The sequence below is a fragment of the Mytilus californianus genome, unplaced genomic scaffold, assembly GCF_021869535.1.
Source record: "Mytilus californianus isolate M0D057914Y unplaced genomic scaffold, xbMytCali1.0.p SCAF_5, whole genome shotgun sequence".
Lineage (NCBI taxonomy): Eukaryota > Metazoa > Mollusca > Bivalvia > Mytilida > Mytilidae > Mytilus > Mytilus californianus.
The window spans coordinates 97,984,834-98,012,078 of NW_026262701.1; the positions used below are offsets into that span (position 1 = coordinate 97,984,834).

The window sequence follows — 27,245 nt, forward strand, 5'->3', positions numbered from 1 at the left end:
CTTTTCATGTTTTTTTTACAATTCAAGATGGCGGGATACTTCCATACCACGCTAAATTAAATGATAATTGTGTGAAACTCTTACTGTTTTTATATAGTATGTTCTAAAACAATAATGGATATGAAGAAATTGTTAACTGCAATATTGCTAAACATTGAAGTTCAGATTTACAAATCGTTTCACGGTTTAATGATATTGTGATACATGTAAATGCCTTGTTGATGACTTTTTATATGGGGATGGTAAGGGCTTTGAATATTTTTATCCCGATTTTTATACAAACAAACAAAAAAGTTTTCTAGGCAAAAAATCGATCTCGGAAAAGGTGTTAAAAAATTAATCATCAAATGTTTTCGCCTGGTGAGCGATTCATAAACTTCGGAGCTTTTATTTTTTATGCTTTTTATTGCTACAGGTTATTCACAAAATTTTAATTGTGGAAACAACAAGAAATGAAACAACAACAAATGGACCAACAACAAATGGAACAACAATAAATGGAACAAAAACAGAAACACCAACAACATCATCAACAATAGCAACAATAACAAAAACAGCAAGACTAACAACAATGTCAACACTAACAACAGCAGCAACAACAAGAATAGCTCCTGTACAAGGTCCGCATTATCATCCTATATATAGATACTGTAAGTTTAGGTTTGAAGAAGACAAACACCAAGCAAAAACAAAACAAAACCGAAAATACATCCAGACGTCAACATACCGCAATAAAAAGTAGACGATTGTCTTTATACATTGTAATACATTGCATGTCCAGCTCTAGATCGTAAAAGTCTAGCAAAATTGTGAATACATGTTCTGTCATCAACACAAAATTTTGAAGGACATTAACATTAAGATTTTACGAAAAAAATTATCGAGTATCATATCAAAATGGCACTGGTGTGAAATAAATTCAAAGAAGACAAGTTAAAACAGTAAGAAACCAATACATGTTCACAGGGAAATTTCACTCACATCAATTTCACGAGAATTTAAATTCATGTGAATCTCACGTGAAATTTACATGAATTTCACTTCAAACGAGCTTATACGTGAAACTCACGTGTAATCAGTTCATGTGAGTTTCACGTGAAAATCACATGATTTTTTTTCACATGAAATTCACGTGAATTTTTAAAATAAAGTAATTCAAATAACATCTAAATTTTCAAATTTAATTAAGATCATGAAAAATACCAATTTTGTTTTTTGAAAAGTTCACGTGAAATTCACGTGAAAAATTTCACTTGAGTTTCATGTTTAAGCTCGTTTGAGGTGAATCTCACGTGAAATTTTTCATGTGAATTTCATGTGAAATTCACATGAGCAAATTTTGCCTGTGTAAATATCTCAGAAACATTTTAGTTTTGTTCCAAACTGTAGATATTAACCCCCAAAATACCAGGCTTAATGCTTTAATATTGTTTAGTATAATCATAACGCGTATAAATAATTCAATCATCTGATAATATACTAGTCAACAATAGTAACGATACACAAGATTGCTATGTGTATTCAATTTCATTTCAAATGAAAATGTATTGCCTTGTACCGTTTATTTTATGAATAGTACATAAAGTTTGTAGGACAATTTCTATAATTGATACATAACATTACCAACATTAAAATCTGTATATAATATAATACTTAAGAAATAATTCATGCATAATTTTTTGGAAAGTTTCACATGGGCTAGGCCGTTATATTTGAATTTAATCACGAGCGTAAAGTATACGATTTCGCCAATTGATTTAAAAAAATAATGACTTTACTTCTCCTTTTAAACCGTGTATAGGACCAGCAGTTTACATTGGCTAAGTTAAGGTTATTGCTTCGGTACTACTTACATGATTTGTCATAAACTCCTCTTAAATTTTCCGTTGATGAATTAAGAAATAATTAAGAAACTAAGGTTCCCCCTCCCCTAGTCAAAGTTGACCTTAGATGAATTTGGAGAGTTGTCTCATTGGCAATCATACCACATCTTCTTATTCTTATACTTAGATGAATTTGGCCATTTTAATATTCCTTTTGGCCATATAGCTCTTCGCGTGTTTATGTTCTATGTATGGTTGGCTTTCAAATGTTTGGTTTCGAGCTGTCCTAATGAAGGTAAATCCAAAAAATCGCTTCGAACGAACAAAATTAATAATGATATTTTCATTTACTAGCACTGGGTCGATACTAGCGCTAATGAACTGTTAGTTCCTGGGGGTATCGTCAACTCAGTAGTCATTGCTTCCGTACTACTGACATGGTTTATTGCAAAAAAAAATTAAATTTCTGTTGATATGCCTAAAATTAAGAAATAATTAAAAAACTACTAGTAAGGTTCCAACTCCCTCAGGCAAAGTTGACCTTCGATTAATTTGACTATTTTAATATTCCTTTTGGTCATATAGCAGTGTTTATGTTTTTCAACTACATTTGTAGTTCCATTTTTTCCATAAATAATTTTTTTCAGTTACCACAATTTTTGTAAAGATTATTATATACGGTAAATATATAAATATATGTACAGGTAAATTTGCACAACTGAATTCCGAAAATTTCGAAAAATAATGTCGCAATTGATGCATTCGAAAAATAATATTTGGCGCAAATGATCATACATCTTGAAAATAGCAATTGGCGCAAAGGGACTGCTGCCATATACTGACGGCGTTTGCGAGGGTTATGAGCAAAATACTTTTAAAAAATATGTCAACTGCATATATGAACTTTATTCAAAACTTTATTCACATTTAATCCTTTGTACGGTGTCACAGAACACACACAGTTAAACTATATGCAATGCAAGCCTTCATGTAGAGTTATTCTACAACTTCGGTGTCCAACATGCTCCATCCTGTTAGCTATACATGTCAGATTTACAAATATCCGTTACATTTAGTAAAACGAAAATTAGTTGTCTACACCTGAAATAGTTCGAAGACATATGAATTTTGGCGCCAAGAATTATCATTAAATGATATGTAAATGAGTCGTCACTTCTACCTATAGCCCTGTTATAATTTTGAAAAATAAGTATGATCATTTTTGCACAATTTTCTTATAAAAGGTAAGGCTATATTGTATATAGCTACACAAACGTAATCGGATTTTGCTTTTTATCTGTATGACTCGTTTCAGTTTAGTAATTATTTTAAATTTTATATCCACTGTTTTGGCTGGAAGTTTATTTTCCAATAACAACATTTCTTCATGTCAAGGCAGAATAAATTGGCTATTCTCTGAACATTTGAAGTTCCCCACTATGTATTTGTTACCTAAACTATACAAAAATAAAACGTATTGCTTCATCTCGGCCTCTAGTAAGTGTTCTACTGTTAATCTTTATGTGCTTTTAACGAGTTCCTTGACAACATTTATGTACGTTTCGGCAATAAAGTTTATCGACAGATTGTAGGTATTACTATAGGCACCAATTGTGCCCCCTTAATAGCAGACTTGTTCCTGTACTGTTATGAATCACAGTTTATGGCCAAACTCAGTAAAGACCCGTCTAAATTCCATTTAATTGATAAATTCAACAACACTTACCGTTATCTTGATGATATTTTTTCCTTAAATAATCAAGAATTCTCTTAATACACTGCCGATATTTACCAAAAGGAACTTATCTGAAATAAATCAAATATTTGACAGCAATAACTGTCCTTTCCTAAATTAAGACATTTAAGTGTTACATTAGAAACTCTACACAAAAATTTACGACAAAAGGGATGATTTTTCTTTCCCTATTGTTAATTATCCTCTTTTGGACGGTGATGTTCATTTGCCACCGTCGTACGGTGTTTATATATCCCAACTCGTTCGCTATGCCCGTGTTTGTAGTGACGTTTTGGATTTTAATAAGCGTAATCTATGTATTACTGGTAAATTATTAAGTCAAGGATTTCCTAGATACAAAGATTTGGTTTGCAAGTTTGGCCCTGAAATTTAGATACGATCCGGGAAAACTTATCAATCCTTTAAATAAACTTATTCTACAAGGTTAACAATTCAACACTGTAATTAGATCTTTAAATATTGTTCTTATTTGTATAAATATCGATTTTGTTATCAGTAAATTAAAACCATACTAAAAAGTATTGTTATACACATATGCACTTTAACGGTACTACAATCAGTCGATACCTATATTTTGGCATTGCACAAGGTCATGTTTTTCTCTGATTGTTAATGACGTCTTTACACTAAATCCATTGGATGTTGGATGTACTGATTGATATTCTGGTAAAGATACATGATTTCTTTTATTAGTTGTTATTGGCTTTGAGCTGGCTGTCAGTAACTGCGAGTACTCTCAGATCTGTACATTGTATCTTTTTTGTTGTTAAGGATGTATAAATACCTTGCCACGTCTGGTCTCTATATTATTAGATGTTTTTTTCTGCTATGTATCGATCTGATGAGTTAAGCCATTTTCAACTGATTTTTATAGTTGGTTCTTATGTTGTGCTGCAACACCACTGTCCCAGGTGAGGGGCAGTGTTGAGCGCTCATAAGCATGTTTAACCCTGCCACATCCTTTATGTGTCTGTCCCGAGTCAGGAGAAATAATTAATGGCAGCCATAGATTTGATTTCATTAAACTATGGGTTTGGCATTTATATTTGATTGTTTTATCCCGAGCGATAGCGAGAGGTAAAATACGAATATAAATGCCCAACCCATGGTTAAATGCATACACATGATACTATTCCCCCCCCCCTATTTAAAAACAGAATTTCCGTTATGTTGTGCATACATATTTTATTGAGTGTGAACCATTCATCTTAAATCGACAACGAATAACTGTTTAGGCTTCATCAACACATCAATGTTTAAAAGAACACTCATTAAATACCAATCAATGATAAACCCATGTGACCGCATTTAAGATTAATGTGTATTCAGTTTGAAGATAGCGCGCAACGAACACGAATGACAACTTGTGGTAATGTTTTCGTTGAAGAAGTGTGTCACACCTTAAAATATATGAGCTTGGATTTCTGATTGTATGACAAAAAGTGTAAAATCCTCTTACTGTCTGTAGCTAAGGCGGGAAGCCGACATTTTGAATTCTGGAAGGTATTGGCATGTTCAGCCGGACAGCAAATCCCTGATTTGTCCGCTAAAACCCTAACTCAAATAATTCAGCGCCTTCTATCCACTACCGTTTCTCTAGTTAATTGAGTGATCGTAGTAAATCGGAATATAGCGACTGTATTATTCAGGTTATAAAAGCCTCGGATTTATTATCCGAGAATCAAGTGGAGATAATTTCCAAAACAAAAACATTAAATAAATGTCGTTGCGCAGTAAAATATTTCCCCGCGAAGGACGACCCGGTAGGAAATTGTGAATTTGTAAAATTTTAAGAAACCAAACGTTTCATGAGAGGTATACACGATGTCATAAATTTTTAAATTCTTTAAAAAACATAAGAAGTAAAATTAATATATCGCTGAAAAAGAATTTCAAGCCATTGATTTTCAGTTTTCGGAACCGCCATTTCTCAACTTCGACTGCCATTGACAAATTTTCAGCTCGGGAAGAATGGAAACATGCCTGGTTTACCTAGGAAAAATAAATGTGACTGGTTTGTTTTGGTAAACTTGGATACGAAGAATAGAAATGGAATGGTCACATGACGTTACCATACACTGTTTACACACGAGCACAATTTGATTACACATCACAATTTGGTAAAGCCGCGCAAGGACTCCTTATCATTTTCTGACCAAATCCGCTCAGAACTATGACAAACTAGTCACAGAGGAAAAGACAGTCAAGTTGTCATTGAAATGAATAAAATTTGTTATTTTTTTGTGATTTATTTTCCCTTTTCATGCCTCGAGGATGTTTTGTAGTACACAAAATTACAAAATTCAAAAATGTTTTTAAGTACACAAAATTACAAAGTGTGTCAACTTTCTTAAAAATCACACATATATCCTGAATTCAGCATTTTTCTAATAATTTACTGGTCAAAAACCCCTCTCTTTATGTAAATATTTTTTATCCCATGCTTTTTTTATTTCGTTTGAAGCTAATTATGTGTAGCTTTATAGTTCTAAAAACAACGTAATTGAAACTGAAAAACTAATCTTAATGTGATAATTGGCAATTTCCCTAGCAACATCCATGATTTTTAGACGATTATAATATTTCGATTAAACAGTGATCTAACAAAACAAGAAACAAAATAGACATACATCCTATAATACTTTCTTCTCACTTTTTAGATCATGAAACTTGACAGGTGCCCTCATGCCAATGATTAATTATAATTCAAAGATATTTGTCATATCAACACATTTTACTACCGCATACAATTCAATTGGATATTATGCCTCAGAAACACTCTGCCATCCCTTGAACGAGTTATCATTCGAGTTATCTCCCTTTGGTCGGTCACCAATTTTGGATCTGTTGAATTGACACTCGGCCGATTTACCTGGCGAGTTTTGATAACAATAGGCATTTCATGTTCATAACACAGGAGGTATCGTCCCTCTTAAGGAAAATGCGTTACCATTCCATGTGTCATTTCAATGTACATTTATTTACTGACAAGTGTCACTGCCGCGGCACGTTTTTCATCTTTGCCAATCAAATTATCAAAGAAATTCTACATTTTCATTCTTTAAGTTAAAAGAATAACGTAGAAACCTGCCGTGTCAAATGATATATTTGGTTAAGCATGGTTGAGCAAATAGAATTACAAATAATTTTATTGACTAATCACTGTGCCCATATTAGGGCAGCATAATTACAGTTTAATTATGACTACAAGAAAAACATGATTTGAATGATTGAGTTGATTAAATCATTGAACAAATATATATATCTTTAACGGGAAGCTTAATACCAAAATTTATAATTAAAGAGATGATTTTTCATTTCCTATTGTTAATTATCCATTTTTAGATGGTGACGTTCCCTTGTCACCATCTAATGGTGTTTATATATCTCAACTTGTTCGATTCGCTCGTGTATGTAACAACGTATTTGATTTTAACGAAAGAAATCTCTGCATTACTGAAAAAATTATTACACCAGGGTTTTCGATATCACAAACTAGTCAAAACATTTACAAAATTTTATAGGACATCATTCGTAAATATAAATCAACATGCAGACATCTTATACGTTCAGGTATTTCACATCCAATATTTTATGGTAATATTCTTTACAAAGCACAAAAATGTCGGCATTCACCTCAAAAGCTAACCAAACCAATAATCAGACTTATTCGGAAGGGATATAGTTATGATACTGTTGTCAGGTCATTAAGGATTACATATTTTGGTATTGATATTGATTCACTCATAGGGTCTTTGCATCGGAAATAAACACATTTATTCTAAAACCAGTTTTTGGCATGATACGGGTTATGTTCTTCTCATATATTTTATGATGGTATGATACTAAATTCCTAACGGCAGGGATTGTACCTGATTGTTTAGCACATCTTTTTCTATTAATTCTAAAATGTCATAATCAATTCTTCTTGTAAAAGTAGAATTTTCAGGAGGGTTATATACAAAGCATAAATAAAGATGGTCTGGTAGACCAAAAAAAGTTTTATCTAAATGAAGCCATAGATAATCATTACTCGAGTGTTCTAAAAAATTCACTCCCGGTCTAATCACATATCTTACATATACTGATATTCCTCCATACTGTACCTTTTACCTGTATTCTCTAGTTTAGGTCTAATAAGATGAACCGGACGAGGAAAATCTGGTAAAGTGAGACTTTGTTCTAAATCACGATGTGTTTCCTGTATACAAAAAATATCATAATCTATCAATTTGTCAACATAATCAGAATGTCTGAATTTATTAATACCTTGACATTTATAACCATTTATGTTCCAAGTGGAGATCCGCAGATTTTTCTTTCTAAAGACACATTTAAATGTCAAAAGTAATATTAAGTATTTGAGAATAAGAATCAAACCAGACTATAATTTTCTATTAAATCTTATGTTTTGTGACTATAAAACATAATTATGTATATATTTATATATAATAAACAGCAACAAATAAAAAGAAAAATATAAATCAATTGTTTTAAAAACAATTGTTAACGGTCTTTCCCCTCCGAAACATGATTGATTGATTGATTAATTGATGGATTGATTGATTGATTGATTGATTGATTGATTGATTGATTGATTGCACACGTAGGATAGGGTCGCTTGAAACAAGCAAACACGAAACAAATGAGATCTTGGACCTGTATTAAACACAAGGGACCACAACAAGCATGTAATGGTTGGTTGGTTGGTAGGTGGTTTGGTTGGTTGGTTAAACACATGGGGCCGATCCACTAGGACAACGCAAAAAGGGAATTGAGAGTCTAGTGCCCGTGTTTAAACACGGAACACGTGAAAAAGGTATTGAGAGCCTAGTGCCCGTGTTTAAACACTCGAGACCTAGCCTCTAGGAACACGTGAAAAAGGCATTTAGAGCCTAGTGCTCGTGTTTAAACACTTGAGACCTAGCCTCTAGGAACACGTGATAAAGGCATTGAGAGCCTAGTGCCCGTGTTTAAACACTCGAGACCTAGCCTCTAGGAACACGTGATAAAGGCATTGAGAGCCTAGTGTCCGTGTTTAAACACTCGAGACCTAGCCTCTAGGAACACGTGCAAAAGGCCTTGAGAGCCAAAACCCGTGTTTAAACACTCGAGACCTAGCCTCTAGGAACACGTGAAAAAGGCATTTAGAGCCTAGTGCTCATGTTTAAACACTTGAGACCTAGCCTCTAGGAACACGTGATAAAGGCATTTAGAGCCTAGTGCCCGTGTTTAAACACTCGTGACCTAGCCTCTAGGAACACGTGATAAAGGCATTGAGAGCCTAGTGCCCGTGTTTAAACACTCGAGACCTAGCCTCTAGGAACACGTGATAAAGGCATTTAGAGCCTAGTGCCCGTGTTTAAACACTCGAGACCTAGCCTGTAGGAACACGTGAAAAAGACATTGAGAGCCTAGTGCCCGTGTTTAAACGCTTGAGACCTAGCCTCTAGGAACACGTGAAAAAGGTATTGAGAGCCTAGTGCCCGTGTTTAAACACTTGAGACCTAGCCTCTAGGAACACGTGATAAAGACATTGAGAGCCTAGTGCCCGTTTTTAAACACTTGAGACCTAGCCTCTAAAAACACGTGAAAAAGGCATTGAGAGCCTAGTGCCCGTGTTCAAACACTTGAGACCTAGGCTCTAGGAGCACACGAAAACGGGTCCGTGCAACATTTTAGTTATATTCAAGTCATGATATTTGTAGGAACATGCAAGGATTTAAACAGGCCTTCAAAAATATCCTTGCATCTTCCTTTATAAATGTTCTTTTTTTTATAGTGCTTCCCGGAATTTGTGTCTTATTTTTTACTTATTGATCTTATTGTGTGTGCATTGTATTCAATTTTGTATTTAAAATGGCCCGACCTGACCTGCATGGATCTTTTGTATTTAACCTATGTGATTAATTCTTCCCTAAAAGGGGGAAACCTCTATTTTATTTTAGGTAGCAGGCGTTGCACCGGATGGTTGACATGATTGTGACGTCACCAAGCTGATTGATATACACAGAAAGACAGTCTATTTAATTTAGTTGCAGAGAGAGACGTCGTTCTGACCACACCTATGTATAAAGAATGTGCAAACGGATGTAATTTTCTTTCATTTACAGGTCATTGAAGTCTGATCATGCATGCTTTTTTCGTACACATATTTACGGGGACACAGATTTCATTTTAATGCATGTTTAGACATTTGATTCTAGGATTTTACTACTATTTACGAACTTTGGAGGGAATTCTACGTAATTGATTTTAATTTCTCAATCCAGATTGGAACGTTAAGCGGACTGCACGTGATTTATACTGCTAACGGAAAATATATTTTTTCGATTTTTTTTACAGGCAAACTATTGTCCTATCGCTGACCACTGGTCGACTCATTCATTGCATGCACACAAAAACAATGCTGGTGTTATAGTACTTTAACAAAACGTGTATCGATTAATTTTCAGAAATACATGTACATGATTTGGAGCAGATATTTTATTTTGCAGGAATAGATTTGATTTTTGAATTTCAGAAAGAAATTTATTCATGAAAAAAGAAGGATTAGCATTTTGATAATAAAATAGAAAGGGATTCCTAAAAAAAAAAGGAAGGGGGGGGGGGGGGGGCTAAATAGGTAGTTGTGGGCATTGGATGATTTACAAAGATAAATTGCATGTACGCATCATGAGAGCTGTAAAGTTTGAAGCTATAATTAGTCAATTTGTTGATTTTTCCATTTCAGTGGCATGAAAACCCCCAAAATACTACGCGTATTATTTCGACAAATATTCACGACATAAATAATGTCGCGACTAACATTTTTCTCCCATTTTTTTCAATTTTACCCCTAACTTTTTTCTGAGTAAAAGCAGTTTGAAGTGAATGTCAAAATTTAGAACATGACCTTGACCTTTGACCTTGACCTTTTTTTCTAAGTTGGGACCCAAGGACCTTCAATAAAGCGACTCTAGGTTTATACGGCTTACGGTTTATGAGTTTATATGCATATCACTTATATCAAATGCATAAGGGGAAATAACTCTCATATGGAGACTCCGGAGAACTTTGGTGCAAACCGACTCATCATCTTGAAGATATAGGAAGCACTTTGGTAAAATAAATTTGTCGTAATCTTTTACGGTTGCGAAGGAGTAGTGGACACAAGAAAAACAGTGTTCGGGGAGATAACTCTTACAACGTAAAGTGTACGGTTTAACAGGGTCAGTTCCAAAAGCGCAATAACTGTTCGATATCATATGCGAAAAATCTAAGCGACATCTTGCAAAACCACAATACTACGCAAGAACAAAATGTGGCGGAAGAAAAAGATAAAATCTCAGAACAAAACCAATAGGTCTTTCCACGGAAAAGTGGAAAGACCTAATAAAATGAATACACATTCATGTGTCATTATAAAATAATAAAATCTACTCCCTTGCAAATAATCAATACATGTACATACAGTATTACATTTTTAAATGTATTAATATCAGTCGGACTGTCCAATGAATCAGAATAATTTATCTGTACTTATGGGCCGTCGCTATTTAATTGGCCATAACCTCTCATGTAAATACCTTGTTGTCTTGTTGGGTTTAGCTGTACCTCCTAGGGGTTTGCTTGTAAATGCTTTCTGGTTTCCTCTTATACCAGAGATATTTAAAGCTTTTTTGATACCATACTTCATATTGCTCACAAATACATTTGTGCCTTCGTAGCTAAGATGAACTGAGGCATCTGTTTAGAATTTTCTTTTTGGTTGACAATGTATGACAAGAGATGTGTTATCACAAACAGTGACAGAATCATATTGTAGTACTTTGTGTTGTAAAATAATATTTGCTCTGTGAATTTTTTCATTTAGATCATTTGAATCTCCTCTTGGTATTCCAAGGGAAATAACTTCTTTTACCTGTGACCATTTTGATTTGATTTTTACAATTAATGACTCTACAAGATCACATACTTTTTCAGGTTTCCGATTTTTACATCATTTGTGAACAAGTGTAAAAAAACACCATATACATGCACATTTTCAAGAGAATTAATATCATTAAAACATCAGCATTTTGAACTGTGTAACATATATGTTTTTTGACCTCATACCTTTGTAAGAAGTTTGCTTCTCTAACATATTTTAATGAGAATTAAAAACCAATTGTTCAGAGAACAATTGAAGGTCTTTCCACCAGTAAGGATCTATTTTGATATGAAAATATTAAAATTTTGTTTTAAATGTCAATTTCCGCGTCAAATGACAGCTTATTGTACGCTGATTCCAAAAATATATGGTTTTTATACAAAAAGATATAAATAAGGGAGATAATTTTTTACTTCCGGTTTAAAAGATGTTACTTCCGGTATTGTTTGATAGTTTATTTGACACTGATTCCAAAAATATATGGTTCTATATACTTTTACATTAACTTAGTACAAAAAATAGCTACTTCCGGTTTACAAAAGGTCACTTCCGGTTGACTTTTTCAATGTCACATTGCTTGCAACCTAATGCAAAAAGTCCCTTGGCTTTATCATGTATACATATGAGGTAAAAGCAAAGGTCAAAATCTAGAACGTTAAATTTACCTATGACCTTGAGCTCAATTTCAAGGTCATAAACCAAGGACCACAAATCAAAAGACTCTAGGCCTCTACTTTATATTGTTAATGAGTTCTATTACCATACGACTAATATTAGATATAAAAAGGGGAAAACTCGCATCAAATGTCTACGTACCCTTTCAACTAAAATTTACGTGTTACGACATGTCGCAACTAACAAGTGTGTGAAAATATTTTGTCGATATCTTATATGATTTCTAAAAATAAGAGATAACAAGCCAAAATCAAAATTTTGAACATGACCTTGACCTTTGACCTTGACCTGATTTTCATTTTTTTGGACCAAAGACCTCATATCAAAAGACCCTAGGCCTCTATCACTTATGGTTTTCCAGTTAAAAATACATTTCACTTATATCAAATACAAAAGGGGAAATAACTCTCATATGGAATCTCTATACGGCTTCGGTCAAAATAAAACCTAACATCCTGAGGATATAACGAGCAATTTGGAAAAATAAATTTGTCGCTTTCTTTTACGGTTGCGGAGGAGATCTCATAACAAGAAAAACAGTGTTTGGGGAGATAACTCTTACAAAGAAAAGTGTTCGGTTAAACAGGGTCAGTTTCAAAAGCGTATAGACTGTATGATATCATAAACCAAAAAACTAAGCGACATCTTTTGAAACAAAAATACACCGCAAGAAAAAAATTAGGCGGAAGAAAAAAAAAATAATCAGAAGAAAACCAATAGGTCTTTCCACGGAAAGGTGGAAAGACCTAATTACCAATAAGTAAAACATGTTTTTGGATCTTTTGTTTAACAGTGTTAACTCTTTTTTGTTCAACAAATTCATTTATTTATTGTACTGATTTAACTTTCTTATGCTCTGAATTTAGAGATTGACTGACAGAGTTACTCATACACAAATCATCATCATTACTCTTTGATTTAGTATGAGAGTTATCATGGCCTTCTTCATCTGTCGATTTTGTACCGGACACATGTATTGAACTGCTGTTTTACCGCAGAGATCCTCAACATTGTTGTACATCTTAATTGTTTCATATTTTAGATCATTCAAATTTGGGGATATAATGTCAACTGTTGAAGTGTTGTTATGCAGTTCTGATTTTAACAGTGTATGTGTTCTTTCTTCTTTGTTGCTGTTTTGAATGCCTCAATTCACAATTTTATCTGTACATCTGTGAGTTTATCTCGGATAGTATACCTAGTTTAGTTTCATTGTCTGCAATTTATTGGGACATATTCGTCTTGTCTTGAGTTATTTTTGATTCAATGCTGTCAAGCTTTCTCATTGTTTCGTCCATGTGATTTCTCAAATTAGGTTCTTCCCTATCTAAACTTCCAAACGACTGTACTACAGATTTCTAAAATCTTGCTGCTACTAGTTCTATAATTATATTTATATTGTCCAAATTAGGATTAACCCCCATACCATTACTGTTGTCGCTTACTGTTTGGCATGCTGTTTCGGTACATATTTTCTTAAGAGTACTTGTACAAAAAGTTAGTCTATCCATAAAATCTTTTGGAACTTTAATGCATTTTTCACATGTGAATTTTCTGTTGACGAGTGACAAGACTGTAAAGATGGTTTACTGGTAAGTTTGTGCAAATATAGTGTACCCAGCCTGCACATTTGCTACCAAAGAGCATATCATCATTGTCTTCAACTTTACATTGATTATACAGGTTTTGCTCATTTCTGTTTGATGATAGTTCTTACCCACCCTCACCACTTTCTATTTCTTCATTGTGTAGTGTGCAATCTAAGTTAACTATTTATTTAACAATTGTTTCTGAAAGATCAAGTTCATTATCTGGGTCAAGTATATCATGGTATTCTGAGCATGAAGATTCACTGTCATCATCTTGTATGTTATTGTTGATGTCATTTTTACTGATTTTGCAATAGAACATATTTTACACGTGTGACCGAATTGATTTTTGTTGACCTATATTGTCATAAATGGCGATGGTTTGGCAGTTGTAATTAAATGCACCCATACAATCTAATGCACTGTTAAGGTCTTTATACCCTTTATATACCTGGCCTGGGAATGCATATATACTCTTTTCACAATAACTCCAACTTGTGAAGATACCAATAGTCCGGCCTTTCGCTACTGAATAAACATGTTTACGTTCTCTTTTCTTACTTCCGGCCATAACGGCTACAGGAGGAAGTGGGTGTACAGTTTATATCTACTATACGGAGTTGTTTATAAAGGAATAATTGTATGGTGACGATTATATTTTTCATAAAGTTTGTCTGGTTATAACCTTCCTCTCAATTACTTGAATTATATGTGAATTATTGGCATTTGTTCCACTCTGGAAAAAACGTGCTACAAGTAAAGATGGCAACAGGGGGTTACACCCAAACATAAAATGTCTTTACGCCGTCGATTTCGTGGCGTCATTGCCGTTGCTAAAAAATGTCATTTATTTAAACTGAAAATCACGTTACCGGAATAATAAAATCGACAGCATTATGAGATTTGCTGTCCAGCTGTATCTTCAGATGTTTAAACACGCCAATATGTTGTTGAAAACTTACAGGACACACATGAAGCTTTTAAGCCGAATTTATCGAAAATCATATCAAAATGGCCCTGTGTGAAATAAATTAAATGAAGACTAGTTCATGAAATTTGTACAGAATGCCAATACAGAAAATATATAAGCAACATTTTAGTTTTGTTTCAAACTGTAGATACGCGAATTGATATTAATTCCAAGAAATACCAGGCTAAATGTTTTAATATCATCAGTATAGTTATAACCCTTATGAATAACTCAATCAGCTGATAACATAATAGGCAAGAAAAGTAACTATTGGTACGTGTATCCAATATCAATTCAAATGGAAAATGTATTGCCTTGTATCGTTTATTTTATGAATAGTATTTAAGAATGTAGGACAATTTCTATACCTAATACATATTGAATATTACCATTAAAATCTGTATATGATATAATACTTTTTTTAAATCTAATCCTATATCTTTATGATCAAATGAGGTAAAAGTTTTGACCAGATTTTTTATGGGCAGTGTATATTCTTCCGGCCAGCGGAAAAAATAGCAAACAATGTCTATTTTCCCAGCTGGCCTGAAAAAAGGTTTGACATAGTTGATAGTGAAAAACGTCAAAAATCGACGTTTTACGGCCAACAACGCGATGACGTTAAGCTTATTTCGACGTTTTGTGGTATTTTTTCACCTGGAACACTACTTTGAATGATGTATACCGTAAAAACTATGTTTTTATGCTATTTGTCCGGTCATACATAACGACTAATAATGGAAATAGTATACAGCATGAAAAGATTCTTCATTTACTTTAGTAAATTTAGGCAAAAAACGTTTCTTTTCCCTTTTTCTTCTTCTATGAATTTCCTGTAAAGTTAGGAGTCTGCAAGTAGTTTTAAAATCATGATCACCATTGATTTAAGGCTTTAATGGACATTAGTGGTCCCTAAAGAAGATTCTGAATGGATGATTTCCTTGAAGCTTTATTCATATGAAGTTGTCAAATGATTTTAAATTTCGATGATTTTTAACACATGGTGATAAAAGAAGTGATCGGCACATCTACAATGCACCTAGAATAAGAGTGTATCTATTTGAAATGCTGATCTTTTTAACCATGTCCGTTATGATCTTACTGCTTTAGTATCAGAGATATAAGCCAAAATCTGTATTTTGTCCCTTATGTTCTATTTTTAGCAACAGAGACCATGTTTGTTGATGTCAGATACCCGCATATAATTTTAAACAAGATTCCCTAATGCAAATTCAGGTAGAGTGTGGTAGCATTTGGCCCAGTAGTTCAGATACAAAGTTTTTTTTTTAAGTTTACGACGACGGCCGGACGCACGACAGACGAGTGACGACGAGGACGGACTTTATGTGAAGACAATTATTTAAAGCAACTGCTTTTAAAACTTCGACACGAGGAAACAGGATAACTACAAAAAACAAATGTTAATTAAATTTAAAATAACTAACATCTAAGTCAAGGATACTGATTCAACCTTTGCCTATAGGCGGGATTAAGTATCGGAATACAGAATTCAATACCATGACTCAAAGGAACGAGAAACAACGAAAAAACAACGAACTGCATCTAAAACTTTAAGCAATATGGAATACCAATAAAACCACAAATAGCATGAAGTGTTTGGAAAGCCTAAGCATATCCTGTTTTGCATGCAACAAATATCGTATTACTTAGTTACCAACGACGACAATTTGTCACAAACGATAAGGGTTAAAAGGACACTTCGTACAAGGACAATACGTTTTAGGTCATCCGACAATTTCATGACGGCGACTATAAAAACAATGACGATATTAATCATACTACTTTATGTTGAGAATAACCCGTCTTAACAGCTTATTTGATACTGCCAGTGCTTTCTAGAGGATGTCACTGCTGAAAACACAATCCCTTGAAAAGTATCCTATTCTGATACATATACTCCACAATAAGTCAGTCTGTGTTATTTATTTGGCAATTATATTTCATTACAGCCTGCAACGAAGACCTATCTGTCACATTTAAAGGAGTTAATGGAGCAATTGAGTATTTTCCTGCTGCAAATAAAACTGACAACTGCACTATTAAAAACATCTTGGGTCACAATGGAAATTTCGAAATAACTAAAGAGTGTTTGTCGGTAAGTATTGATTAAATATCTTTTAAAGCTTTTAATGTCCTCAGCACATCAGGTGTGTAAAAGAATATTCAAAGCGCTCAAACAGAAACTTATATCAAGAATCAGAATGTTTGCACTTTAGGATTATAATCATCCATATAACCATGTCAATCTACCATGATGTTTGTTCAGGAACAGGTTGAAAATACCGACCTAGCGATGTTAAAAGGGATACTAGTATAGTGTACTTTCCATTCAAACAATTTGTCAGCCTCAATATTTACAAAGTTATGTAAGACATACAAACAGTATCAGCAGAAACGACCGTTCCACCTTAGAAAATCTCTTAATAATTGATTGATTGATTGATTGATTGAATGTTTGATTTTTAACGCCACTTTTATCAATATTGTGCTATTTCGTGGCGGTAAGTTTTTATTGGTGGAGGAAGCCGGAGTGCCTGGAAAAAACGACCGACCTTCGGTAGGAAAGCTGACAATCTAAGTCAAATAGTTTGGAGTCGAGCGCACCTGCCACGTGCGGGATTCGAACTCACAACATTGGTTTTGACAGGCTAGTGATCAGGTAGTTCACTACTTAGACCATCCGGCCACCCAGGCCCCCTCTTAATAATTGAATGTGTAAATAAAAGCGATGACTGAATTTGTATGTGTTGGAAATGAAGAAAAAAATAATTTGAGCCACATTAGAAAAACGAAACAGTTTTGTGTAAAGCATAGATAATCTAGTATGATCTCATCATTACGTATTTTGTATGATTTATTGGGTAATCAGACAAACATGGTCGTACTACTTGTCAAAATCTACCTACTGTCCATTTTGATCAAAATTGCCAGACGACTGCTTATGGAAGCTTTTGCTATTAAATGACAGTTCTTACCAATAGACTATTTTCATATTACCGACTTTTGACTCCGGAGTATATGATTTTTCTTCAGGTTACTTAAATTGTGTGATAGGAAATTCTGGTACTTGGTCAAGTAAGAGAAACTGAAAGAAGTAAAATCACGCATACAATCGCTGCAATTTAGGGAAAAATAACTTTTCCGATATTATTTTGGCTATTCATTTAATGTCCTCTTTCTGGGTCACAATAGTTTTGTTTAAGCATCTGTGGTCAAACAAATGAAGTATACAAAAAGCTGAAGAAGAAACGAGACAAAGCGACCCTGCCCATTTCGCAGACGTGTTTCTACAACAAAAGAGTAATGGGACTCCTCAATGGCCCAAGAAGCTTTATTATAAATGATGCCAAGTCCAGCATTTTTTTCGTTTCCCGACACTATAAATAATGCCAGGCACACCTAATTTTAAGAACAATATCTTTTCGGAACAACGATTTCTGAAAAATTAAATCTTAAGTCGGACATATACATATGCGTACCTTCTCACTAATCAGCGGAGGATATAAACCACAATGCACGATGGAACTGTACAATTATTCAATAAAGGACGCCCGACTACTTAAACGTCTTCGGAAATACATGTACCAATGATACAAAAAGCACGGGAGAAGCGTTTTCAACTTCCCTATTTCAGTATCACCAGCAGAGGCTACCGAACCTCAATCAATTCCTAGTTAAATGAAGAAACAATTTGACGAGGGATAATGTAGTAATCACTTTAGTAATTTCAAATCTCGTGAAAAAAGATATTTAGATAGTATATTTTTTCTACGTAGATCACGCGTAAATGACTGTAACTCTAGTCAATCAATGTTACTCTGCTCTTTTAAAAAAATCGTAACACTACCAACAGATGTAGAAGCTATTTAATTGTTTTCTTTTTCCAAAGAAACTCAGTATCACTCCCACCTTTGGTTCTCAGACCTATGTATCAGAATTATCCGGCGATAGAAATAATTTTCACTGAAACTTAACATTCCATCGTCAAGCACAACACAGTTATGAAGCGATGATGTTCCTTGATGTAAATCAACTAAAGTGAAACGCTTCTCGATTAAGGAATCAATATGAAATGCAAAACATCAGAATAAACACGTGAAAAATAATGAATCTTATTTTGTTAAAGCACTACACGAAGCGCATAAATTTATTGTTAGTTTTTGACAAAGGCAGTCTCAACAACATCATAAAGAATTGTCTGGAAATTACACTCTACAAAATTTTTAATGGGTTACTTAAGAAAAGGCCCTGGCAGTTGTCATGTTCTATATATCTGACTATATGCTGCTGATTATTGAAATTTAAATACATTTTAGACTGAACCGCGATACTTATCTATTGATAATCTATGGTTGAAAGTTCGTATTTGGGGATAAGCCTCGGGTAAGGTGGCAGACCAGGTTTGAAGCGTCAATGTGGTTACAAAATGTTCCGCCTTCTGTCGTCATAATGACAGATGTTTTGTTAATTTTTTTATTGCTATATATATGTGTTATATAACAGCCTACATATAATTTTTCATAAGAATAAATAATACCCTTTATTATATTTAAGAATATCCTAAATTTTTGGGAATAAATTCTTATAAGAGAAAAAGAAAAGGAACTGAAAAAATAAGGGTCCTAAACCCAAATTACGGATGTCCTACAGACGATATGTGCTTGTTTGATTTTTGATTAACGTCTTGGGGCAAATATTTTTTTAAAAAAATAAGCATATCTTCTCTTCTGGACATACAACAACATAGTTTGAACAAAAAGCACTTTATAGAATTAATTAATGATATCAGGATTTATTCATATAAGAGGCTCAAAAATGTATCGGTCGATGTCAGATTGTACAAAATCGAAACTAGTCTAAAGATAGAAGATAATTATTCAATTAGTTAGTTTTGTTGTTCAATACTTTGTTAACTGAAGGAGACTCTTGTGGGTTGATAATTAAGGGATATATTCTAGGTGAACTATATGCTCTGGTTACTCTACTTAAGCAAATAAAATCCCTCTGGCTTCATTAATTTTGTTACTAAGTTTTAATACAGAGAAAAAGGAATAAAATTGTTGAACCACAATGTGTCGTCTCACTTGAACTTAGTTCGGTAATACAATAACTTAAACAAAATATTTTTTGGCGAAATAATGCAATGAGCGGATGGTTAAATGTGCTTGAAATGAGGACAAGACGTAAGATACAAATATAAGAATCATCAATGATGAATAATGAATAATAATGCTCCGTCTATGTCAGTTTGTTATAACAGCATGAACAGGTAAGTAATATCAAGTTGTATGATCGACCGAATGAATGCACAAAAGAGTGATGTTTAAATACAAGGCTGAAATGTAATTGCTAATATATGACATTTCAAATCTGTAAATGCTTAAGTTTTTCCGTTTGAATGGTTTTACACTAGTAATTTTTTGGGGCCCTTTATAGCTTGCTGTTCGGTGTGAGCCAATGCTCCGTGTTGAAGGCCGTACCTTGACCTATAATGGTTTACTTTTATAAATTGTAACTTGGATGGAGAGTTGTCTCATTGGCACTCATACCACATCTTCATATATCTAATTAAGATTTCCTAATCATTTTTTCAGTTTTTACTTTTGTAAAGATGATGGATAATTAGAAAAATAAGGAAGATACCAAGAGGAGATTTAAAACTCATAAGTTGAAGAGAAACTGACAACGCAGTGGCAAACAAAAACCCCGAAAGACAACGAAAAGACCAACAAGTCAACAAAACACTACAAAGAAAACGAAAGACAGTATTGAAAAAAATAAAAGAATAAGTTATAGAACTGTACAGTAAAAACAGTATGATTTAATTATGTTTTACAGTCGATGAACTTTAATGACAAAAGGTGGATGCAGGTTGCAGTATATGACAAAAATGAAGGTGAAACAGTACCTACATCTACAACTACAACAACAACAACAAGCAGCGCTACAACTACAAACAGCACTACCTCTACGCCTACAACTACAACAAACAACACTATAACTACGAACGGCACTATATCTACGCCTACAACTACAACAAACAACACTATAACTACGAACGGCACTATATCTACGCCTACAACTACAACAAACAACACTATAACTACGAACGGCACTATATCTACGCCTACAACTACAACAAACAACACTATAACAACGAACGGCACTATATCTACGCCTACAACTACAACAAACAACACTATAACTACGAACGGTACTATATCTACGCCTACAACTACAACAAACAAAACTACAACTACAAACACCCCTTCAACAAGAATTTCACCGCAATTGATAACAGGACATCATATTTTTACTTTAACCTGTTTGCCATTAAAAGTAGAAGGGGTGGACCGAATTGCCTTATCAGAAACTGGTATAACGTAAGTACTTGTGCATATCTGTAACAAGTAACTTATAATAAATTGGTTCAAAATGTCTGCCATATACCTGTAAGGGCGCATTTGGGGATTACGTTTGCGCACAGCTTTTGATTACATTTGCGCGCATTCACTTTACAGGTAACACTAAATAAAGATTATTCATAATAATATGACTATGGTTATTATGAATATTGAACATATTTGTAAATTTAGATGATATATTTTTCATATTGAATTCTAACAAAATATACGTTGATCATGAGAAACCCCACAATAGGTTAAGACATACATGTAACTGAATTGCAAATATTTCAGAGTAAATATAGTAATCTGTTTTTATAATTTTACCGAATAGTGATGGCTTTAATAAATAATTTAAGTCGGTTTGTAAAGTTGCGTCAAGGAACACACATGGAGTTATTTCATCCTCACTGTAATTTCATTCAGCACATCGATGAATATATTTTTGGGTACGTTAAGACATGTTAAAGCAGTATATTTAATCTTTTGATTTACTATTTTTTACATTTTTATCTGTATATATTTCCAGGACTAAGTGCTTGTGTACAATGAAACGGATTTATCCTACTCGAAAATAATATTTAACTAAATAAATAAGTATATTCTACCTGTATTTACCTGAGTTTACCTGAGTGTACCTGTAAAAGAAAGCGCACAAATGTAATCAAAAGCTGCGCGCAAACGTAATGAATTTTTCGCGCAACTGTAATGGTAATGCGCGCAAATGTAATGCACCGACCTGTAAATATCTTTTCGTGGAAAGACCTTTTGCTTTTGTTCTGATTATTTTTATTTCTTCTTCCGTCTGAGATGTTTTTTTTTTGTTTCAAGACATATTGAAAGGATTTTTGGCCTATGATATCGTACAGTGATAAGGATTTCCCCATTCACCCTGCGTAACAGAACACTTATTCTTATAGGAGTTATCTCCCCATGTCCCCTTTTTCTTGTTATCTTTATTTCTCTGAAACCGTCAAAGATATCGACAAACTTTTTTCCAAATTGTTCGTCTACTCTTAAGGATGCTTTGGTTAAGTCACACCGAAGTGATCCAATGACATTTTATTGGAGTTGTTTCCCTTTTCACATTAAACATTGGTGATTTGTTGAATTAATTCATACACCATAAATCATAGAGACCTAAAGTCTTTGATATAAAGTCCTTGGTCCATTTGGAGGAAATTGAGGTCAAGGTCAAAGGTCAAGGTCATGTTCTTAATTTTGAATTTTGCTTGTATCTTTATTCCAAAGAAACCGTAACAGTTAAAGATAAGATGTTTTTGCCAAATAATTGTTTACGACATGGAGCAACTTCAACGCGTTGAGTCGAAGTTATACGGTGGCCCTTTATAGGACTTTACTCCGCCTATATATTTGAAATCAGTAAAACTCCTCAACCATACAAGTGAATGACCTGGAGTCTTTTGATATGAGATCACTGACCTATAACCTTGAAATTGAGCTCAAGGTCAAAGGTCAATTGGATGTTCTAGATTTTGACCTTTGCTAAAAATTCATACTGGTTCATTATAAAACCATTAGGTCTTTTGCATTAGGTTGGAATACACATGACCTTTAAAAAGGTCAAACGGAAGTGACATTATGTTAACCGGAAGTAGCCATTTTCCCCACTAAAAAGTTCCTTGAAACCTATTTTTAGAATCAGTTTGAAGTTACCAATCATATGAACAAGAAGTGACATCTTCTTACACCTTTTTTTAATTACTCCTTTTTTATGGAAATTGTTCTCTGAATTGGTTTTTAATTATTTTTTTTTTTCTTCTTCTGCCAAACCTTTTCTTGCGTTATAAAGTTGTTTCGCAAACAACGCTTAGATATTTTGGATATTATATCGAACAGTTATGGCGCTTTAAAAAATCATCTTGTTAAGCCGAAGACTATTTTGTTGTAAGAGTTATCTCCCCAAACACTGTTTTTCTTGTTATTGTTTCTCCTCCGTAACCAAAAAAGATAACGACAAAATTCTTTTTCATATTTGTTTGTTACATCCTCAGAAATATTTGGCTTTAGATCGAAGCGATCCGGTGAAATCTTATAGGAGTTATCTACCGTTACCAAACACATTTGTCGTTATGTTTTTGTAACTCATAAACCGTAAGCCGTATAAACCTAGACTCTTTTTATTCGAGGTCCTTAGGTCCTAACTTAGAAAATGAGGTCAAGGTCAAAGGTCAAGGTCATGTCCTCAATTTTGTCTTTTGCTTGTTTTTGCATTTTCTCTGATATTGATAACGTTATATATAGAAGAACTAATGCAAAATGTTTGCTATATTGTGATGAAGATATGATACATTGGGTCTGAAACAATCCAGTGACATCTTATAGGAGTCATTGTCCCTCAAATGTTTTATTTTAAGGTAAATTGGTTATTACTTCAGATTGGTACATGATAAAGCCGTAAGGTTTTTTACAAAATGTTAAGTGACATGTGACCTTGAAAAATATCAACCGGAAGTGACCTTGAGTGAACCGGAAGTAGTCATGTTTGCACTTATTTTATGAAAAAGTACCTAGAAATCATATATTTTTTAAATGGGCATACGAAAACCTATCATTTGAGACCGGTAGTGACATCCTATAAACCGGAAGTAGTAAATTATTTCCTTATTACTTATCAAATTGAAGTGAAAAGACCTTCAATTGTTCTCTGAACAATGGATTTTTAATTGTAATTTGTTTTTCTAAGTTATATAACTTTTTAAAGTATTATTTTCGTCAAAATAGTTATCAAAGTGAAATTTACATCAAACAATCTATCATTTTAGTAAAAACGTATCATTGCTATGGTAAACACAGTTAGTTTTAAATTAATTCAGAGATCTGCGGGTCTTTTTACAAAAAATGTCATACACATTTCAGTATAATCTACGACCAATTTTAATCTTAAGTTTTTTTGTGAAAAGAGTCGCTGTTCTGTTAAGAGTACATACAATCTAAGTATCTATCCTCATGCAATAGTGTAAAAATGTTTGAATTCTCTACCCTTTACACAGATTTTCCTCATTCTAAACCTAAGCACAGATTGGAAAAATAAGTCCAACTTGTTTCACAGAAAATTATGGCAAACGCAGTTGTTTAAGAAAGGGACAAATCATCCTATGTATACTAGTATATAAAAAAAAAACCCAACACTGACTCAAGTAAAAAGTTCTCTGAAACTGACATCATCAAGAAGCTTGATTTTTTACAACGCATTGGTTACTTTTTCAAGACGTGTTTTTCAACAGATAATCAGCGTTCATATAGGAACTAATCTTTCTTCTTTTCTAGCTGACATGTGGCTTTATTCGTATGAAGATTCATACAGCATCTTCTAAAGTTGGCATTTACCTTTAACCTCACGTACCACCATAAACACTATGTCCTTTTCCTTAACAATTTGTTTGGTGACTAAAGTGTTCGTATAGGAGAGAGGTGGAAGATAAGCCGATCAAAACTGACATCGCCATGGCAAAACACGAAAAACAAACTAATTTATAAAAGACAAAAAACGGAACATAAAAAACTAAAGACCGAACAACATGAATCCCATCAAGATCTGGAAGGGTAAGCAGATCTTATCCTTTATTTCAAGTTTTTCAAGTCCGATTAGGTAGATGCGTTCAACATAGTCAACAAACCATGAATTATTTAGTGAAAGAACATCATCTATATAGCGGAATGTGAAATTAAAGGACAATTCGAGCTTCTTTTCATTCTTCCTACAAAACTCCCGTTTAGATTCTGGGTCATATTAATAAAGGAACAAGTCGACAAGAAGAGGTCTTTGGAATTATGAAGTATCCACATCTGATTCACACCGCATTTGAAACAGTTGTTTTCAGACACAAGTTATACAGAGAATTAAGTTTTGAAAGGGTTAGTGATTAAAGCTTCGTATGGATGATATGAATACATAACGAGCTGTGTATAAATGGCAGAAGGTCATCAATTGAGACATCATATCAACTTTTAATCCAATTAACTTTAAATAAGACCACTACAGATACAGTTAAGTCTGCTTCATATCTTGACTTACATATAGGAATTGACAACAAGGGTTTGTTGGAACCATAACCTTACGACAAAATTAATAATTTTATTTTTACTATAATGAACTATAATGAACTTTCCATTTGCATGGTTACCACATTCGTGCAGCATCTGCATATGTAGTATGTATTTCCCATTTGATACGATATTCCAGGCCTTGCATTTCCTTGATGGAGTGTTGCTTCTTACAAGGACGCTTTCAAACCAAAGGATCAAAAAGGTGAGGTTGAAGTCTTCTCTTCGAAAATTTTACGGACACTATCACGAGTTGGAAGATCGTTATAAAATATTTGTTTCACAGATGACGACGGATATATTCCAATTGTCATTACCACAATCCTGTCCTTTTTTCTAAAATGTGACTTCACCGAAGTAGACTTATCAACGGGTTTTACTTACATGAGCAACACTATGGGTGCCACATGTTGAATCTGCTTACCCTTTCTGAGCATCTGAGATTACCCCCGGTTTTTGGTAGGGTTTGTGTTGCTCAGTTTTAAGTTGTCTGCGTTATGTTTTGTAAACTGTTGTTTGTCTTTTTGGTTGTTTTTAGTTTTTTTTGCAATGACATTCGCAGTTCGTTTTCAACATATGAGTTTGATAATCCCTTTGGTATCTTTCGCCTCTCCTTTCTCTTCTCTTTTTATTCATATTTCTGTTTTACATAGTGCTATCAAGTTTACTTTTTTCCTTTTTGCTTTACAAGATCGTCCAATAAGCTTTGGATTTTCAAATAATTTGGCCACGAGCATCACTGAAGAGATATTCATTGTCGAAATGCGCATCTAGTGCAAACAAAATTGATACCGTTAATATTGTTACTATGCACGTGCACATTTTGGAATTAAATCAATGTTTCTTAATTTATGAATGCGCACTTTTGGAATAAAATCAATGTTTACAGGACAAAGAATAGACATCACTAATACCGTTTGAACAAAACAAATTTTATCCTACTATTTCAGTGACATCGAACAACTTCACAATGTTTACAATGAAATTGGGCAAGTTGAAATGCGTTTCAAAGAAGGTGAAAGTTTAGATAAACCAGACTTATCAGAGGTGTACATTGGAGACAGATTTTATATGTACTTAAAGTATATGGGCGGTAAGTATATGCAAGGTTGAACAACTGTATATTCTTTTCAAAATTAAGATAAAAATGGAGAAATTGGAAGAAAATCTGTACATTGTTTTGCATTTCCGTTTTTAAAATCACATTATCCAATAACTTTAAATGTCTTACACTAACAAATCCCTTTACATTATCCTTTGAATTTCAACTGAAACATTTGTATATAAAAATAGTCATTCTCTCTTGGCTTTGAGCGACTATATATTCTAACAATTTTAATTAATGATTGCCTCCATAGGAATTTGTGATTAAATCAGATTTGATATCTTAAAAGTACAAAAATATTTTACAGAATTAGCCAAAAGAATTGAAAAGATTCCAAATGTAAAACAATCAAAAGTTAGAGAAGGACAAATAACCCCATAGCCAACAGAAAATAGACAAAAGTCCAAAAAAAGTAAAAAAATATAACACCTAAAACTTATAGTTGAACTTATCATAAACCCATAAATGGTCCCGCGTCCCGGAATAGTTAGCAGTGCATAACCTGCTAAAGAGGTGGTACTCGAAGTTATGCTAATAACCTATTTGCCAAAGACCGATTTGATTCTTTTATCAAAATTTTTTAACTCCAGATGTTTTCCTGTGCCAATGTGTAGACTAGTTCTTAAACGGAACTGCTTTCCATGCAAAACATGATAAATCGAAAGTTGCTAACAAATTTTTATTGAAATTTGCTCTTTCCGTTTTCTCTACATTGACAATAACAATGTATGTCCATCCTCGGAGAAACAACTCATATAGATGGATTTCTGATACAGGGTCAATTATGCAATTGACATATAGACTACAAGTAAAATCCGATGACAAGTCATCTTCGGTGACAATTCACGAACAAGGAATCGAAGACGATATTATAACAATGACAAATGAAACATATGCGTCTAAACTAGACATGTGGTTCATA

At 33.5% G+C, this 27,245-nt stretch overlaps 1 protein-coding gene across 1 annotated transcript in view; it reads left to right on the forward strand.

The window, feature by feature from the left end:
• The window catches only part of LOC127702825 (uncharacterized), a 53,597-nt gene extending 32,464 nt beyond the window's left edge, over positions 1 to 21,133 (forward strand). The window contains exons 2-3 of the mRNA XM_052207126.1: positions 416 to 613; positions 20,585 to 21,133. Coding sequence (XP_052063086.1) covers positions 416 to 613; positions 20,585 to 21,133 — 747 coding nt within the window. The remainder of the gene's footprint in view (positions 1 to 415; positions 614 to 20,584) is intronic.
• Positions 21,134 to 27,245: the final 6,112 nt, after the last annotated feature.